Source organism: Dreissena polymorpha, chromosome 3 (assembly GCF_020536995.1).
Source record: "Dreissena polymorpha isolate Duluth1 chromosome 3, UMN_Dpol_1.0, whole genome shotgun sequence".
In the NCBI taxonomy this organism is placed as follows: domain Eukaryota; kingdom Metazoa; phylum Mollusca; class Bivalvia; order Myida; family Dreissenidae; genus Dreissena; species Dreissena polymorpha.
The window spans coordinates 71,156,234-71,175,192 of NC_068357.1; the positions used below are offsets into that span (position 1 = coordinate 71,156,234).

General features: G+C 35.3%; 1 protein-coding gene across 2 annotated transcripts in view; it reads right to left on the bottom strand.

Moving 5' to 3' along the window:
* Positions 1–1,549: 1,549 nt before the first annotated feature.
* The window catches only part of LOC127874697 (hypoxia-inducible factor 1-alpha-like), an 88,602-nt gene continuing 71,192 nt past the window's right edge, over positions 1,550–18,959 (bottom strand). For both annotated transcript variants that reach the window (XM_052419233.1, XM_052419232.1), the window contains exons 12-15: positions 11,303–11,421; positions 8,811–9,064; positions 7,352–7,443; positions 1,550–5,404 (exon numbers count right to left, since the gene is read on the bottom strand). In XM_052419233.1, coding sequence (XP_052275193.1) covers positions 5,270–5,404; positions 7,352–7,443; positions 8,811–9,064; positions 11,303–11,421 — 600 coding nt within the window. In that variant the 3' untranslated portion in view covers positions 1,550–5,269. The remainder of the gene's footprint in view (positions 5,405–7,351; positions 7,444–8,810; positions 9,065–11,302; positions 11,422–18,959) is intronic.

Genomic DNA, 18,959 nt, shown 5'->3' on the forward strand with positions numbered 1-18,959 from the left:
TTTTATAAAGTATGATGGTTGTTTCAATGGCAGCGATGAAATCGCTTGCATTAAACTTTGTGATTTTTCAAGGGTTGACTTTGGTTTATTAGCCTTGTCATTTGCATAAATGATACCCACATGAAAATATCCATTATTTGATGACATTTATTTTCTTGTTTAAGTCAATCATAGCAGGTTAGCCATGATTTCGCATCTTCAATGCCTTACATTTTGCTGTGCAGTTATTTTATTTCATAAATCACTAACGATTGAGACTGAGTTTTTTAACATAAGGCATAACAGGGTCATGTTGTAATGGCATCATCCTCATCTAACACTTGCTTTTGCACCCTTGGTTTTCTCTGCATTCCACGAGACGGTAAAATATATCATTTTAGTTAACCACCAATATAATGTTATGGTATTGCACAATTTAACAAGAGATTTTGAAATATATTAATGCCTGGAGGAAGCTAGTTGGCGGCCCAGACGGGACCACAGGCAAAGATGAGATTTGAGAGATGATGACTTTCAATGTTAGCTCGCCCCTAAATTAATAAATATGTAAGGAATTAAAATCTATATATTGTTTCATGCACTGACTGAAACTGTTTTTAAACGTCCTTTTCTCACATAATTCTTGTTTGATGCATGAACGTATTTAATGATGGAAATACCGTTATGTATCCATGTTGTCAAATGTTCATTTAGAGTTATATCAATATTTAATATATGCTTAAGGGATTGTCATCATGTCAACATGGTTCTGAACAGGACTAAACGCTGACCACTGTACCTACACAATTCAATTGTGTAAGCCCCAGTGACCTTGAGCTATGACATGACTCAAAAATGACAGGCATCTTCCTCTGCTTCCTTGAAACCATCCAACCAATTTCCGTTGTTGTTGGCCAACGCGTTCTCTTTATATCTATTAGTGACGTCTATTATGGTCTTCAGACCGATAGATCAGATTGATTGACAGTTGCTAATTTATACATCACCTGTTAATGACTTAATGTGGTAATCAGGCTCTTTTGCTTCCATTACAAAAACCTAATAACAGGTAACAACCAAGCTGGCCCATTTGGTCAATGTCAAATTTGAGAAAAGTGGGTTCAATACCCAGGTCAAAATTTCATATCTTATTACAGCTGCTGACGGTACCATAATAAATACAATAATTATTGAACTCAGTCTCCAGATATTGTTATATCACATTTGAAAGACTTCTTATGGGATATTTGTATCTGTAGTAATGGTACTCATCATGATTGATAGGTTCTTTCCTCTCTTGGACATTACTTTTAGTCTTGTTTAGAAGGGACTTCCTTTACACTAACCATTCCATACAATCAGAAAGTGGCGTACCTGATTAGCATATTCTGGGATGATACTTCACGCAAATGCATCAAGCTCAGTTTTCCAGGAGCAAACTGATACATAATAGGGCAGAACTTGCATTGCCTTTTATGCACTTTTTCTAGTATTTGTTTTTGCTGTTGAATGTAGCTGTTAAAATGTCTCTGAAAAAGCCTGCACAAAAAGCAAAATGAAAAACTGCAGATTCCTGACAATTCTTTATTGAATAAACCCAAGATTAACAAAGACAACATAATACCAGAAAATATTCACTGCAAAGGTAACTAAGTGTTGTTGTTATCACTTTGAATCTAAACCCTGCCTTGGTGATAAAAAATGAAATTCATTTAATGAACTACGATCCTCAAAATACAATAGAAGGTGACACCTCAACATAACATTTGTCATACGAGTTGGTACAGAAAATTATCACTTATTGTGTTTTATCATCCTACATATGTATCCCTGTTGTTGCTGCAAAAATGTGAACTCAATATGAAAACTAAAGATATGATGAACTTCAAAATATAGCCCTTGATAAGGAAAAAATGAAAAAAAAGTGTTTACTACTACCCAGTGCTACTACTATAAGTAGTGGTCTAATATGAAAAGAAAAAGATTATTACAGAAAAAAGACATACCATAAGAAACTTACAACAAAAATTGTTTTCCTTTTATCTTTGACTTGTTATGTAGATTAAATAAAGCTTCATAACCCTTAAAATTAACAATGTGGACTTAAACAAACATTAATACATTTGTACTTAAATTTACATACATGTATACTCATTCAAATAACTAAATAAAAATGTTTTGCATCACGACCGAAGTTTGTATCAATTTGTTTATTATTTTGAAAGCTGACGGCTTTAAAAAAATTCACACATCTGAACATTAATTATTGAATCTAATAATTGAATTTAATACATCTTTAATACAAGCTATTATAAAAGTAGTAATTGAAAGCAAAATACTTAAGATGTTTAAATAACATTTGTTTGTTTGGTATTGTTTCTATTGTTTTAAAGACACAGAAATGTACCTAGATGAACAATACAATGTTATTAATGTTTAAATTCATCAAGTCGATTTAACATGCACATATTTTGTCATTTACAGCTAAAATTACATGGAAGTGTACGACTTGGCCAATTATAGAACAATTGATTTCACTGTGCTAAAATTTGGATAAACATCAAGAATTGCATTGAAGACAAGATTTGGATGTAATTGATGGATAATATAACATTGAGCAAGTTTATGTGTTCTGTGTTTATAAAAATAATTAAAATGTTAGCCCATTTAAATGTATTTGAACATGACAACCTGTGTCATTTTTCATAAACTAACTATTCCTACTGATAACAGAAAAAACAAAATGAAATTACATTTCTGTTTTGATAACGTTTTTATAAACTATTTTAAATGTATATTGGCTATGAACCGTATAAAAGGTTGTAAAACTTCTTGAAACAGCTAAAATAGAACATCAATGCCTCAAGAAATTCAACCAACACCTTTCCAAATGGAAAGTGAGTTTGTACACATTGCCTGATCAAGAGTGGGTGGGGCTATGGCTGTGTCAGTCAAACAGTCAATATTATCGTCCAAAGTTCTTGCAACACAACAGCGTCCTTAAATTATATGCTTTAAACTCAGCAAGTCCCATTATCCAGGATAGTATATGAAACAAGTCATGAAACGGAGATCTTCGTGCGAAATAACACAAATTTCATAGTGTTTTCACAAAAAGCAATTTTGATTACAATATAATTCAACAGCTAATACATCTACAATATATTTTTAAGTTTTTTTTTTCATTTTATAATTTTTTTAAATATTTTTTTTTAATGTTTTTATCAATGACAATACATAAGCTGCATGTAGCTATGTGACATAATATACTGAATAGATGAATGCAATGACAAGATCTGTCACCTTATCCTGGCACAATATCCAGTTGTTAGGCGTATGACATAAGCCTAATTATGCAGCAATTTGGTATTGAACAAACTTCCCGCCTTTGTTTTATTCTATCACCTATAAAGAAAGCCTATACACGATTATGATTACTTTTATTTACAATGATAACACACTCCGAAACACAAAATTAAAAAATCCAACAACTTCTATAATAAAAAACATATATTTTCTTAAAGATCCACAAAAAATCATACACCATGACTTTAATTATTTCAAACACATACCCTAATAAAAAAGTATATTAAAGAAAATATACATTACAATTGGTATTATTATACCGTCATCCTTTGATTGTTCGAACAATTTATAATAACTTGCGTGTTTTCGCATTATTTCCATTTTTCCTATAAAGAAGAAAAAAATCTGCATCTCCATCATTAAACGAAAGCAACCTGAAAGTCAATCTATAGCATGAGCATAATTGTTCAAACGTAAATTTTAAATGTTTGAGTAATGTAAATGTCTTTATATAACAAATATAACACACATAATACATAAATGTAATCCGTCTCTTTAGCTCCACTTCACTTTTACAGAAATGTATTTAAAAAAGAACATAAATGTACATTAAAAATAATTACACACATTTAGTACAAAAACACAGTTCCTGCATGTTATAGTAATGAATTTAATATTTAAATTAAATATTTATTACTTGATTAAGTATCTTTTAGTCATGAGCATTCATTTAAGGAGAAAATGAGACTTGTTTTACATCAAGTTTATTTTAAAGACAAATCTAAAACTTTTAAAAAGTACTCTTCTAAAGAAAAGATTTATGGCACAATCAAAAATCTCATCACATGTCTAAAAAATATATAGCTATGTACAATATGTCTTACTGCTTGTGTATTTTGCTGCTTCTTTATGTGTCAAATAGTAGACATTACATGTAGAAAATATACTTAATATTTAAGATTTTAAAAATGTTTTTTTTCTTATTTCATAAAATTGTGATTTCAAACTTATTTTATCATTTCTTGCAATGTACCATATTTTTATAACAAATTGTCTTCTTTGTTTGCTTCATTCACAAAGTAACTGAATATTTAATTCAAGAAATACAGCAAATGAACCAAATAATCAAGTAATAAACTCCAATACTGTAAAGTGAACAATGCAAAATTACCAGGAATATAGTGCAAAAAATAAACAAATTAACCTTTTCCCCCATAAGAAGCAAAGTGAAAATGGCTTTTGCAACCAGCATAAAACCAGAACATGCAGCCTGCAAGTAACTCACAGTCTGTTCAGGTTTTATGCTGTTTGCTGCTCATCAGTAACTAAGGATTTAAAATGAAGCCTTTAAAACTTGAATTTAGTAAGAAAAGTCTCTAATTAAACGTAACTTCCTAAAGAACTACAAATGCGTCAAAATACAAATATAAGTGATAAAGGGTTAAACAAAATACAAAAAAAAAACACGAAAAACATGCGTCTCAACAATGGCCAGTGTTAACTTACACCACATTACTATTCTCTATGACAACACTAAATATTTGTACAAAATGATCTAACAAATCCTGTGGTCCTTATAGAAAAGGGGCATATGCATATATTTGAATTTCCTGCATTTTTTAAATTTGAGATTCATGATAAGGCCCTTGAATCTAAAAAAATCTATGAACTTGAAATAGACATACGCATGCAACAAAGACAGTAAAGATGTTACTTAAATAGAAATATTCTATGGTGAATATTACAATGTTGACCATAAAATCATTAACATTGTATAAAAAAACATTCTGTCACGAAGCTACTTTATAAGCTCTTTACATTCTCCTACGTTGAATATTACAATGCTTGGCAATAACATTATAATTTTTTTATGAAATTTTCAAAGTTTGTATCAATCAATCAAGTTAAGTCAGCAATAGTTGTTCACTCATTATAATCGTCACACTGGTGAAGTCTGTGTAAACGTCATCATAGTGGCCGGCGTCTAACATCTGCTCATGTTAAGGGCGGACACTATGTCCTGGCCGAACAAAAGATTACCCGAGTGACTCGGAGCATTGACCTCAATGTTGTGACTCGTTAGCCGCATGATTTTACCAGCCTTCGGTGGTGATATGTTCTGAAAAGCAGAGAGAATACTCTATTAAATTTGATAAATGCTAATGTTGAACGACACTAAATTATCTGATTTAACATAATATTAGGGTAGCAACAAGAAGCATTTCTTGTTGTAAATGATACAAAATATTCATAACAGTTAGAAGACACAAAATTAAAAACATTTTTTAACAGTTTCAATATTCTACATTCTGACCATGTTCTTACAGGCAGATCATTACAAACACTGACAATGTTCTATCAGTCTGAATATTGTGAAAACTTGGGTGATGTTCTATCAGTCTGAGGATTGTGGAAATCTGACAATGATCTATCAGTTTGAAGATCAAAAACTATGACAATGTTATATCAGTCTGAAGATTGTGAAAATCTGACAATGTTATATCAGTCTGAAGATTGTGAAAATCTGACAATGCTCTATCAGTCTCAATATAGTGAAAACTCTGACAATGTTATATCTGTCTGATCAATGATCTATCAGTTTGAAGTTCACAAACTCTTGACAATATTCTATCATCCTGAAGATTGGAAACTCTGACAATGCTATATCTGTCTGAGGATTGTAGAAATCTGACAATGATCTATCAGTTGGAAGATAAAAAATTCTGACAATGTTATATCAGACTGAAGATTGTGAAAATCTGACAATGTTATATCATCCTGAAGATTGGAAACTCTGACAATGTTACATCTGTCTGAAGATTGTGAAAATCTGACAATGTTCTATCAGTCTGAAGATTGGAAAAATCTGACAGTATTCTATCAATCTGAAGATTGTGAAAACTCTGAGAATGTTCTATCAATCTCAAGATAGTGAAAACTCTGACAATGTTCTACCATCCTGAAGATTGGAAACTCTGAAAATGTTATATCTGTCTGAAGATTGTGAAAATCTGACAATGGTCAATCGCTCTGAAGATTGTGAAATCTCTGACAATGTTCTTTTATCGTGAAGGTTGTGAAAACTCTGACAATGTAATAACAATCTGAAGATTGAAAACTCTGACAATTTTCCATCAGTCTGAAGACTGTGAAAGCTCCGACATCCTGAAGATTTGAAACTCTGACAATGTTATATTTGTCTGAAGATTGTGAAAATCTGAATAATGTTTTCAGTGAAGATTGTGAAAATCTGACAATTTTCCATCAGTCTGAAGACTGTGAAAACTCTGAAAATGTTTTATCATCCTAAAGTTTGTGAAATTTTAGAAAATTTTCCGTCAGTCTGAAGATTGTGAAAACTATGGCAATGTTCTGTCAATCTGAAGATTGACAACTCTGACAATGTTCTATCAGTCTGAAGATTGACAACTCTGACAATGTTCTATCAGTTTGAACTTTGAAGATTGTAAAAACTCTGACAATGTTCTATCAGTCTGAAGATTGAAAACTCTGACAATGTTCTATCAGTTTGAAGATTGAAAACTCTGTCACTGTTCTATCTGTCTGAAGTTTGTGGAACTCTGACAATGATCTCTCAGTTTGAAGATTGAACTCTGACAATGTTCTATTGGTCTTAAGATTGAGAACTCTGACAATGCTCTATCAGTCATAGGACAGTGAAAAGACAGTGAAAACTTTGACTATGTTGTTTCAATCTGAAGATTGAAAATTACAATGCTCTATCAGTCTGAAGATAATATAAACTCTGAAAGATTTTGAAAACTCTTACAAGATATAACAGTATGAAGATGTCACATTCGGGACAGGATTTCAGGATTGCAAACACAGAAAATGCACGATGTCCTTGGTCTGCAGCATGCACATTTTCCTCTTTTAAAGATGCAGTGGCAGTGTGCATATGGTGTCTGGCCCACTTGCAATGTCATGAGTTCGATCCCAAATTGTGAGAGGGCTCTTTATATCTCACACCAAGTACTTGTTCTACCCAAGACACGAATAAGGCTTTCGATGTAATGGAGCTAACAAAAATTAAAGTAAAAGTTACCTGTTTCTTGTTGACCACATATCCATGGTCCATGTCCTCCCCTCTCAGGAGAAGGTTCATCAGCACACTGTGGTCTCTGGGCTGGCTAATGCCTGGAGCAGAATGCAAGTGTTACTGCACAACATCAACAACATCATCCATCAACTTTATTCTGCTACGAACAACTCAAATAAACAATGAGATCAGCAATGCCATTATACCGCCCCCCTCCCCCCCCCCCCCCTATCCTTAACTGGAAGCAGGGATGTAGCAAAATGGGACTAGACTAAGAGACCTACATATGAGCCTCGCTCTTAGAGACAGGGCCTTAGGCATATGTGTTAATATAGGATCTGGCACAAGTTGTCATATCATACCATATTATTAAACAAGTTCAGGAAATTTGTTAGTAAGCGAGCCTTGGCGAGCTTCCTAACGAATTTACTGGACGAGTTTAATAAATATAGGATCTGGCAAGAGTTGTCATATCATACCATATTATTAAACGAGTTCAGGAAATTTGTTAGTAAGCGAGCCTTGGCGAGCTTCCTAACGAATTTCCTGGACGAGTTTAATAAATATATGATCTGGCACGAGTTGTCATATCATACCATATTTTATTAAACGAGTTCAGGAATTTTGTTAGTAAGCGAGCCTTCGGCGAGCTTACTAACGAATTTCCTGGAAGAGTTTAATAAAATATGGTATAATATGACAACGAGTGTCAGATCTTTTTTTATCACATGCATTTAAATGAGCAAATTAAATAAATTTTTACGCAAACATAATGATAAATCCCGGATGTTTTTTACATTTCGTGACGTCATTTGACGTTGCAACTTCATTTCAGCAAAATAACAAAATGCGATTGGTCAATAAACGAAAACCAAGCCAATAAAAACGCTTAAAAATGTTGTATTACACATGTGTAATAAAAAAAAAAATGTAATGGCTGTATTACATTGGAAACAGGGTATAGCATGTGATAAAATATGGTATGATATGACGAGTGTCAAATCTTTTTATCACATGCTTTTAAATGAGCAACTTAAATAAATATTTACGCAAACATAACGATAAATCCAGAATGTTGTTTACATTTCGTGACGTCATTTGACGTTGAAACGTCATTTCAGCAAAATAACAAAATGCGAACGCTTAAAAAGTATTTTACACATGTGTAAGATAAAAATATATGTAACGGTTATTTTACATGGGAAACAGGGTATGGCATGTGATAAAGTATTGTCCAAGATAAGCTGTACAGTCTGCACAGGCTTATCAGGGACAACACTATCCAGCTCAACTGGATTTTCGCTCAAAAGAAATTTCCTTTGAACAAACCATGAAATACACAGTGCAAGTCTTGTCCCTGATTGCCCAATGCAGAGTGCCCAGGCTAATCTGGGGCGACACTTTAGACACATGCATTAAGCTCCATTTTCCCAAATCACGGCTCATATATAGAGGAAGCCTGTACCTGATGGCTTAGTAGCCCGGAGTTGTAAAGGTGCCTGATACTTGGTCATCTTTGCAGGAGGGCCTGTCTCTAAACAGTTTCTATCCAAGGGCCGCTTCATCTTCATCATCATGATGTCGTAGGGTCGCTCCAGGCTCTTCTGTACGGTGCTGCCCCCCATCATCTCGCGGGGAGACATTGTGCGCTTCTTGTGTGGCGCCCCTTCGTAAGTGTCATCCTGGCTGCTGAACACCGACTCTGTGCAGCCAAATATACTGGAATAGAAAGTTATATATGAACACAATCAACTAATATACACATTTTCATAATTGAACACTTAAGTATAAGGCTTATATGGTATGAAATTGAATGAGCAAATAAATATGAACGTGTGTGTGTGATTTTCATTGTTTTTTTGTGAATGCAGACTTTAACTGACATGATAAAACACTCAAGTCGACAGGGTTTTTTAACCCCTGTCCACCAAAATAATTAATTTCACTCTATAAAAGAATCAGTTCTAATGAAAGGAAATGACTTTTTTCAGTAAAAATGATTTGTTGTAAGAAACACATTTCATTATGTAAATGTTCAAACCAGCTTGGTGCAAATGAATTCTTCACTTCATCTATGAAAGTTTCACATGCCATTGTATGAAAAAAAACTTAACAATACATTTTTCCCGAATCTTCATATTTAATATTTATTTAGTATTTAATTGTGTCTTGTTCTGTTTTTTAAATAAGATGTTCATAAAAATTAGTTTTCTGCAAAGTTTGTGCAGTGGCACTAAGATAAAAGCCTAGTTCTGACATAATTGGGCTTAGTGGATGTGCGTTAAGTGTCATTCCACATTAACCTATACAGTCTACACAGGCTAATCAGGTATGACACTTTCCTCCTAGCCAGATTTTCAGTAAGAAGTGACTTCATGTCACTGAAAAATTTATTGAAGCGGACAGTGTCATTCCTTATTAGCCTGTGCGGACTACATGGATATGTGTCCAGGTTTATTCCTGTTTGCCACCATACATTGAAGATCAAGGGTTATAAACAAGAGGGCCTGAAAGGCCCAAAGTCGCTCACCTTAGAGGAAAGGAACTGACCTGTTCTTTGCAGCCCAAGATGTCATTAGAACAAAATGTTCTTACCAACTTTCATGACTAGTGAACACACTGGCAGCCACTTTTTTCAACAGACCAGAACCATTTTCATACACATCCAAGATATGATTTAAACAAATATTCTGACAAAGTTTCATGAAGATTCATGAAGCCATATAAGGGAAAATGCCCCGCCCCCTGGTGGCCATGTATTTCAAGCAACTGGAACCATTTTTGAACTTGTCCAAGATATCATTGGGACAAATCTTCTGACAATGTTTCATGATGATCGGACATTCAGTATGGCTTCTAGAGTGTTAACATGGTTTTACTATAGCTATATAAGGAAATGTGCCATGCCCCCTTTGCAGCCATGTTTTTCCACCAACCGGAACAATTTTTGAATTCCTCCAAGATATCATTGGTACAAATCTTCTGACCAAGTTTCATGAAGATCGGAAAATAAATGTGGCCTCTAGAGTGTTAACAAGGTTTTACTATAGCCATATAAGGAAAAATGCCCCGCCCTCTGTTGGCCATGTTTTTCAACCAACTGGCATCATTTTTGAACTCGTTCAAGATATTATTGGGATGAATCTTCTGACTAAGTTTCATGAAGATTGGACAAAAAATGTGGCCTCTAGAGTGTTAACAAGATTTTACTATAGCCATATATAGCCATATAAGGAAAAATTTCCCGCCCCTTGGCAGCCATGTTTTTCAAGCAAACGTAACCATTTTCGAACTCAACCGTCATACTCAGAAAAGACATCTTCTGACAAAATTTAATGAAGATTGGACCAAAAATGTGACTTCTAGAGTGTTCACATGTTATCACTATATACATATAGAGAAAAAATCCCTTCCCCCTGGCGGACATGTTTTTTCACCGATCTGGACCATTTTCGATCTCATCCGAGATATCACTGAAACCAATGTTTCCACTAAGTTTCATGATGATTGGGCAAAAATTGTGACTTCTAGAGTGTTCACAAGGTTTCTCCATAGCCATGTAAGGAATACTGCCCCGCCCCACGGCGGCCATGTTTTTCAACGGACCGGAACTATTTTTGAACTCAACCAACATATCATTTAGACAAACATTTTGACTAAGTTACATGAAGATTTGGCATCAAATGTGTCTTGTACAGTGTTCACAAGGTTTATCGTTTTTTTTACCTAGTGACCTAGTTTTTGACCCAGCATGACCCAGTTTCGAACTCAGTTGAGGTATCAATGGCACAAATGTTCTGACCAAGTTTCATGAAGATCGGACAATAAATGTGGCCTCTAGAGTGTTCACAAGGCAAAATGTTGACGACGGACGACGCAAGACGGACAAAGGGCGATCACAAAAGCTCACCATGAGCACATTGTGCTCAGGTGTGCTAAAAAAATGACAGAACTCACGCAGGGTTGAAGTCCTCTCCCATGTTGAGGAGCGTGTCCTTTGATGGCTGGCAAAGCATGACGTCTTCATCTAGGCTCATAGGGATGTAGGGGGCCCTGAGCTCAAAGTCTATTAGACCCTGAAACATATTAAAAGGAACATAGATTTAATAATACATAATTTAATTTACACCTAACAACATGGCCATGCTTGCCCTTATGCGCTCACCTGAATTCACAGACATCAATGGCTGGAGACATGACACGGTGATCTAGTTTTTGACCCCACTTGACAAAGATTCAAACATTGCCTTCACGCTGTCAAGATAAATATTCTGACCAAGTTTCATCAAATCAGAGTAATAACTGTGGCCTGTAGAGAGCTATCAAGGTTTTGGTGAACTTGTTTCTGATCACCAGTGTACCATATTTAAACTCAGCCTAGATATTGTCACGGTAAGCACCTGACCAAGTTTAATTAAGATCAAGTCATAAATGGGGCCTTTAGAGTGTTAACAAGGTTTTGCTAAGAATTAATTGGATGACCAAGATTTTGGATGCACAGGACCATGATTTAAGTTTTGCCAAGACATTGTCCAGAAAAATAATTTTGACCAAGTTTCATCTAGATTGAGTCATACCGTATTTTACCATGTATAGCGCGCTCCCATGTATAACGCGCATGCGATTTTTTAAAGCAAAAATGGAGAAAAAAAAGAATTCAAGATCAAAAATATGAAAATTGGGCCGAAAATGGCCGCCATTCTTATATTGCGCAATCATTTATTCTGAGTTTTTCGGGTGCTTAATGTTTTGTTTTAAAGTAGGGAGCGTTTATACGATCAGGAGCATGGGTTGCAAAGCACTATATTTTCGACAATTTTTAAGATTATTCTCTCGAGAACACCGTATATGTCCTTATTGTCGCGCACTGCGTGTGTTTTTTCAAGACCCCTGCGCGCTAAATTCGAACCACTATTACCTATTCCTCACATTTGAACAGTGTAACATTTTCATTACCTGCCGCTCACAACATCGTATGACATAGTCTTCTGCAGACCCGCAATGTCCAATTTTACGCAAATCGTCCGTGGATCCCATTTTATTTTTCATCGACTTAAATATTTCCCCATTAAGAGATGCTCCCGATTTAATCCAGTTTGACCCGGTATTTCGCGCCGTCACTGCGTCTTGTTGATCGGTATTTATAGTGAGTCAAACAATACACCCGAACGCTCAATTCCATACAGTTGGTGTTATCGGCGTAAAGCCATTAGACAAATATCATTTGTTTGTCTCTATTGAAAGAAACTAAAATGAGTCTATATCTCTATTGTTGGTTTGTAACCTACGTAGTATACTCGCACAGTAGCATATTAATGCAGAGATCGGAAAATCATTGATAAATGTATTCGTCGTTTCAATGCTTAGGGCCGAGAAATTTCGGCAAATCGGAACTCAACTAACGTATAACACTTGCTCAATTAACCGTTTAACTCCACCTCCGTTCTCTGCAAAAAGGTTCGAAGGCAGAGCTTTGCACGTGCTATTATTTAATTGGACGATTGTCATTGAGGAACAAACACACGATTGGTTCGGCATGTTGATTGCTAGACAAAGGAAGCCAATTTTGTCGGCGAGAAACTTGTCGCTTTATTGCTTCAGACAGGAAGCGGCTTTCCTTTGATGACGTCAAACTGTCAATTCACATAGAGTGCACATTTTCGGAAATGCTAACATTAAAATTTGGATTAAATTATCAAAATAAAGCAAAAGCGAAGTTGAGAAATATGATTGAAATAATTAGCGTCAGTTCAAATAAGACGTTTTGCATTGTAAATCAACGAGTTTTCATGACAACAAAAACTTAAACAAACAATACCCCGACGACGCGGGGATTGATATACCTCGATTTTTTTTTATGAACAATCAATAAAGAAGTGTGAAAACACCAACAAAGACATTTTTTCATCTTTTAATTTTTGTCAAAACTGCTACTACCCCGTTCATTCCTACCCTTTCCCGCTTTTTGTTGTTTCGACAACGGCCCTTTCAGTCTATAACATTATAGGGTGTAGTTTTCTGCAATAAAAAAAATGGCGGCAATTGTGAAGATTTACGATTACGAAATGGATTTTTTGCAATTTAGCAACCAGGAAAGGGTTGTGTCAATGTATTACGCGCACTGAATTTTTATTTTAAAATTTGAAGGTAAAAAACTACGCGCTATGCATGGTAAAATACGGTAAATGTGTTTTCTATAGTCAGGTACAAAGTTTTTCTTAGAATTGACCTTGCTTTTGCAGCTGAGTTTGAGTTTGGTTCACATGCGAGAAAAAGTAATGCCACCAGAGCAAGTCTTAGAAAAAAAAGCTAACTCAGCCTAGATATTGGCAAAATAAACATTCTAACCAAGTTTTATCAAGATAGAGTCCTGTATGAAGCCTCTGGAGATATCACAAGTTTATTTCAAAGATTTGATGAAAAATGTGGCCTCTAGAGTGTTTACAAAGTTGAAGATGCACACTCCACACCCGGTGATCTCCATAGTTCACCTTAAAAGCTTTCTGCTCAGATGAGCTAATACCAGAATAAAAACAAGAGCACCGCCTTAAGGGTGCAAACCGCTCATCTATTTTTCTTTTTAAAGGTGAAGGGAACTATCTCAATACTTCAATCAAAAAAGATGGATGGGTGGGGTGGAGAGGGATGTATAGTGTGTGGGTGTGGTAATTTATTACATTATCTTTCAAAAAACAAAATAAAAATACAAAAACAAAATAAAAATAAATTATTTTTTTCGGGGGGGGGGGGGGGGGATTCTTGGGTGGGATAGTTGGACAGTCTTTCAAAATTAAAATAATAAAAATAAATATTTTGGTTTTTTAACCATGTTTCCAAAAAATTGGGGGGGGGGGGGGGGTTGGGTGTGGTCGTGGGGGGGGGGTATAGTGTGAGGGTGTGGTCATTTGTAAGTTTATCTTTAAAAAAACTAAAGGGCCTGAAAGGCCCAAAGTCACTCACCTGAGATTCAAAGGAACTGACCAGTTCTGTGCAGCCCAAGATGTCATTTCAACAAAATGTTCTTACCAACTTTCATGACTAGTGAACACCCTGGCAGCCACGTTTTTCAACAGACCAGAACCATTTACATACGCATCCAAGATATCATTTAAACAAATATATTGACAAAGTTTCATGAAGATTCATAAGTCCATATAAGGAAAAATGCCCCGCCCACTGGTGGCCATGTTTTTCAAGCAACTGGAACCATTTCGAACTTGCCAAAATATCATTGGGAAAAATCTTCTGACAAAGTTTCATGATGATCGTACAATAAATATGGCTTCTAGACTGTTAATAAGGTTTAACTATAGCTATACAAGGAAAAATGCCACGCCCCCTAAGCTGCCATGTTTTTCCACCAACCGGAACCATTTTGGAACTCATCCAAGATATCATTGGGACAAATCATCTGACCAAGTTTCATGATGATCTGACAATAAATGTGGCCTCTAGAGTGTTAACAAGGTTTTACTAAAGCATGACATATAGCCATATTAGGAAAAATGCCCCGCCCCCGGTGGCCATGTCTTTTAAGCAACCTAATCAATTTTCGAAATCATCCAAGATATCATTAGGACAAATCTTCTGACCAAGTTTCATGAAGATCGGAAAATAAATGTGGCCTCTAGAGTGTTAACAAGGTTTTTCTATAGCCATATAAGGAAAAATGCCCCCTGGCGGCCATGTTTTTCAACCAACCGGCATCATTTTTTAACTCGTCCAAGATATTATTGGGATGAATCTTCTGACCAAGTTTTATGAAGATCGGACAATAAATTTGGCCTCTAGAGTGTTAACAAGATTTTACTAAAGCGATATATAGCCATACAAGGAAAAATGCCCCGCCCCTTGGCAGCCTTGTTTTTCAAGCAAACATTTTGGAACTCATCCAAGATATCATTGAGACCAATCTTTTGACCAAATTTCATGAAGATTGGACAATAAATGTGGCCTCTAGAGTGTTCACAAGGTTTTACTAAAGCCATATAAGGAAAACTGCCCCGCCCCCTGGCGGCCATGTTTTTTCACCGATCTGGACCATTTTCAAGCTCATTCGAGATATCAATGAAACCAATGTTTTGACCAAGTTTCATGAAGATTGGGCAAAAATTGTGACTTCTAGAGTGTTCACAAGGTTTCTCTATAGCCATGTAAGGAATACTGCCCCGCCCCCTGGCAGCCATGTTTTTCAACGGACCGGAACCATTTTTAAACTCAACCAACATATCATTTAGACAAACATTTTGACAAAGTTACATGAAGATTGGGCATCAAATGTGACTTCTACAGTGTTCACAAGGTTTTTCTTTTTTTTGACCTAGCAACCTAGTTTTTGACCCAGCATGACCCAGTTTCGAACTCAGTCGAGGTATCAATGGGACAAATGTTCTGACTAAATTTCATGAAGATCAGACAATAAATGTGGCCTCTAGAGTATTCACAAGGCAAAATGTTGACGACGGACGATGAACAAAAGGCGATCACAAAAGCTCACCATATGCACGTTGTGCTCAGGTGAGCTAAAAATAAAAAATGGTTGTTTTTTTTTGGGGGGGGGGGGGGCATGGGGGATGGTTTGGGTGGAGTCCAGGGATCATATTTTTTTTTCGGTTTTGTTGGTCCTAGACCGATTGGGGTCATGAAAGACCAATTGAAAATCCGAAAGAGTCGGTCCGATTCTGTTTGCTAAAATTCCCATGTCATGTAATCGATTACGCAGTGCACATGCTAGCATACCCTAATTACATTCTTATCTCGATTAGGTGTGATAAACCATTCACTGCAGTCTCTTAACCGGTCAGGACCACAGTCTCTAAACCGGTCAGGACCAGTCTATTGCACGTCAGCCGACTAGTATCAGCGTATGACCCCAAACAACGAAGATTCACGCAGTTGTGTATTAGTCAAGCATCAATAACCCAGTGTCAATATCAATCGATAATTTCACTGGCTTATACCTAGCACACTAATCGGTCCGTAATGTGTGCTCGTCCACGATAAAATCGTTGACAGTTACTTAGGAGATTAAAACCTCAATGTTATCCTCGTGGAAATTGTGCATTTCATGCATGATACAGTCAGTAAACTTTCATATAAACAAAGAAGAAAATCGGATATTGTGCAATAATTGTGGGCGGACCTTATACACTGAAAGCACGCGCTGTAACTAAACAATACATGCCGATACATTTTCCACCAGCGTAATAATCCGGCAATAAATGAATGAAAGTTGCGGTTTTGATTGACAGAACAGCCGAAAATTATATTTATGGGTGGAACGTCACATAAAATAGTACACAAGAAAAATAATATACATTGTATAAAACTTTAGTAAAAATTGTGTTAGAATCGAAATAATTCGTGTACTTTATTGTTTGTTGTTGAATAACCCACGACCGGAAGTTAAGATGCTTGGTTTTCAATCACTCGTGCTGCGCACTCGTGATTTAATCCCTACGCATCTTAACTATCGGCCGTGGTTTATTCGACAACAAACTATAACGTACACGAATTGTTTTTCATTTATTTGTTTTATTATTGCCAGTAGCCAACCTGCGCACAGACATTTGTTAAATTCAATGCATGTGTGTAAGCTACTATCGAGTCGACAATGATTTAAAACATCAGTATAGACTTACACAGATTAATAATATTGACAACGATGAAAAGTCAGATAAAACAGTTACCGAAACAACAATGAAATAGCTAATGATAAAACCAATTGAGAAAACTCGTATGTTCCGTTTAAAAAAATGCTTAAGGCAATTTTACTTGTACATTATTATACCCTCTTCATGAATGGCAAAATCAATGGTATATATTTTAACGTTATTTGTCATAATTTTGGATAAAGATTTTCAGACACTTTTTCCCCATTTAAATCCAGACCGATTGATGTTGCTGGAAAATATGATCCCTGGTGGAGTCTATTGTAGTATGTCATGTAAGAGTTGTTTTGTCAAAGTATCAATCAAATCTGATCATAAATAACGAAGTCATGGCAATTTTTGCAAAATTTAATTATTTGACCTTGAGAGTCAAGGTCATTCAAAGGTCAAGGAAAAATTCTACTTGCCAGGTACAGTACCCTCATGATAGTATTTGAAGTTTGAAAGCAATAGCCTTGATACTTAAGAAGTAAAGTGGATGTAAACACAAAATTTAACCATATATTCAAAGTTACCAAGTCAAAAAAGGGCCATAATTCCGTCAAAATGACAACCAGATTTATGCAACTTGTTCCCTACAGTCCCCTTATGATAGTTTGTGAGTGTTCCAAGTCTAAAAGCAATAGCTATGATACTTTATGAGTAAAGCGGCCCAAAACACAAAACTTAACGAAATTTTCAATTTTCTAAGTATAAAGGGGCCATAATTCTGTCAAAATGCCAGTCAGAGTTACATAACTTTGACTGCACAGTCCCCTTACGATAGTAAGTAAGTGTCGCAAGTATGAAAGCAATAGCTTTGATACTTTAGGAATAAAGTGGACCTAAACACAAAACTTAACCAAATTTTCAATTTTCTAAGTATAAAAAGGGCACATAATTCTGTCAAAATGCACGCCAGAGTTATCTAACTTTGCCTGCCCAGTCCCCTCATAATAGTAAGTAAGTGTACCAAGTTTGAGTGCAATAGCTTTGATGCTTTATGAGAAAAGTGGACCTAAAAACAAAACTTAACCAAATTTTCAATTTTCTAAGTATAAAAAGGGCACATAATTCTGTCAAAATGCACACCAGAGTTATCTTACTTTGCCTGCCCAGTCCCCTCATGATAGTAAGTAAGTGAACCAAGTTTGAATTCAATAGCTTTGATACTTTATGAGAAAAGTGGACCTAAACACAAAATGTAACCGGACGCCGACGCTGACGCCGACACAAAGGTGATGACAATAGCTCTTTTTTTTTCTTCAAAAAATAGATGAGCTAACAACTTGAGAATGTGTTAATCTGCATTAAAGCATTGCAGGCGCAACCATTCTGATTATGGTAGGTTTTTCATGGTAGCAAGAAAATATAAAGTTTTTTACAGATGGGATATATAAACAATTACAAATGACCAAACACGGTAGATTGCATTCTTAGCAACAAGCACCGTAGATTGCATTCTTAGCTCCAAACACCATAGATTGCATTCTTAGCACCAAACACCATAGATTGCATTCTTAACACAAGGACTTATTTAAATGACTCTGCATGAAAACTGCATTTTGCACAGATAACTGTGGGAAAAAGTATGAAAATTGTTAAATAAAGTCATGTTGTAGTTGGAATCAACACAATCTTACAAGCTGCAAATAAGATAATTGCAATTAATGTACTTAATTGAAGCCAGGGATTGTGTACCACTTGAATATTCACAACACGGTGCTGTTTAAACTTTAGATTTAAAAGCAGATCATAAAATAGTTTCCTTGCATTAAAATAGCAAACATTGAACATCTTGAACCAACCTTTAGTTTCATGGAAATAATTAATTTAACAACATCGTAATTAAGTGCAATGAAACCATTATATTTGCTTTTATAAAAGCCCATTCATACTACAAATCAACAAATATCTTGCAAAATATTTCGTCAAATAAAATTAACCTTTACAAAATCAATGTT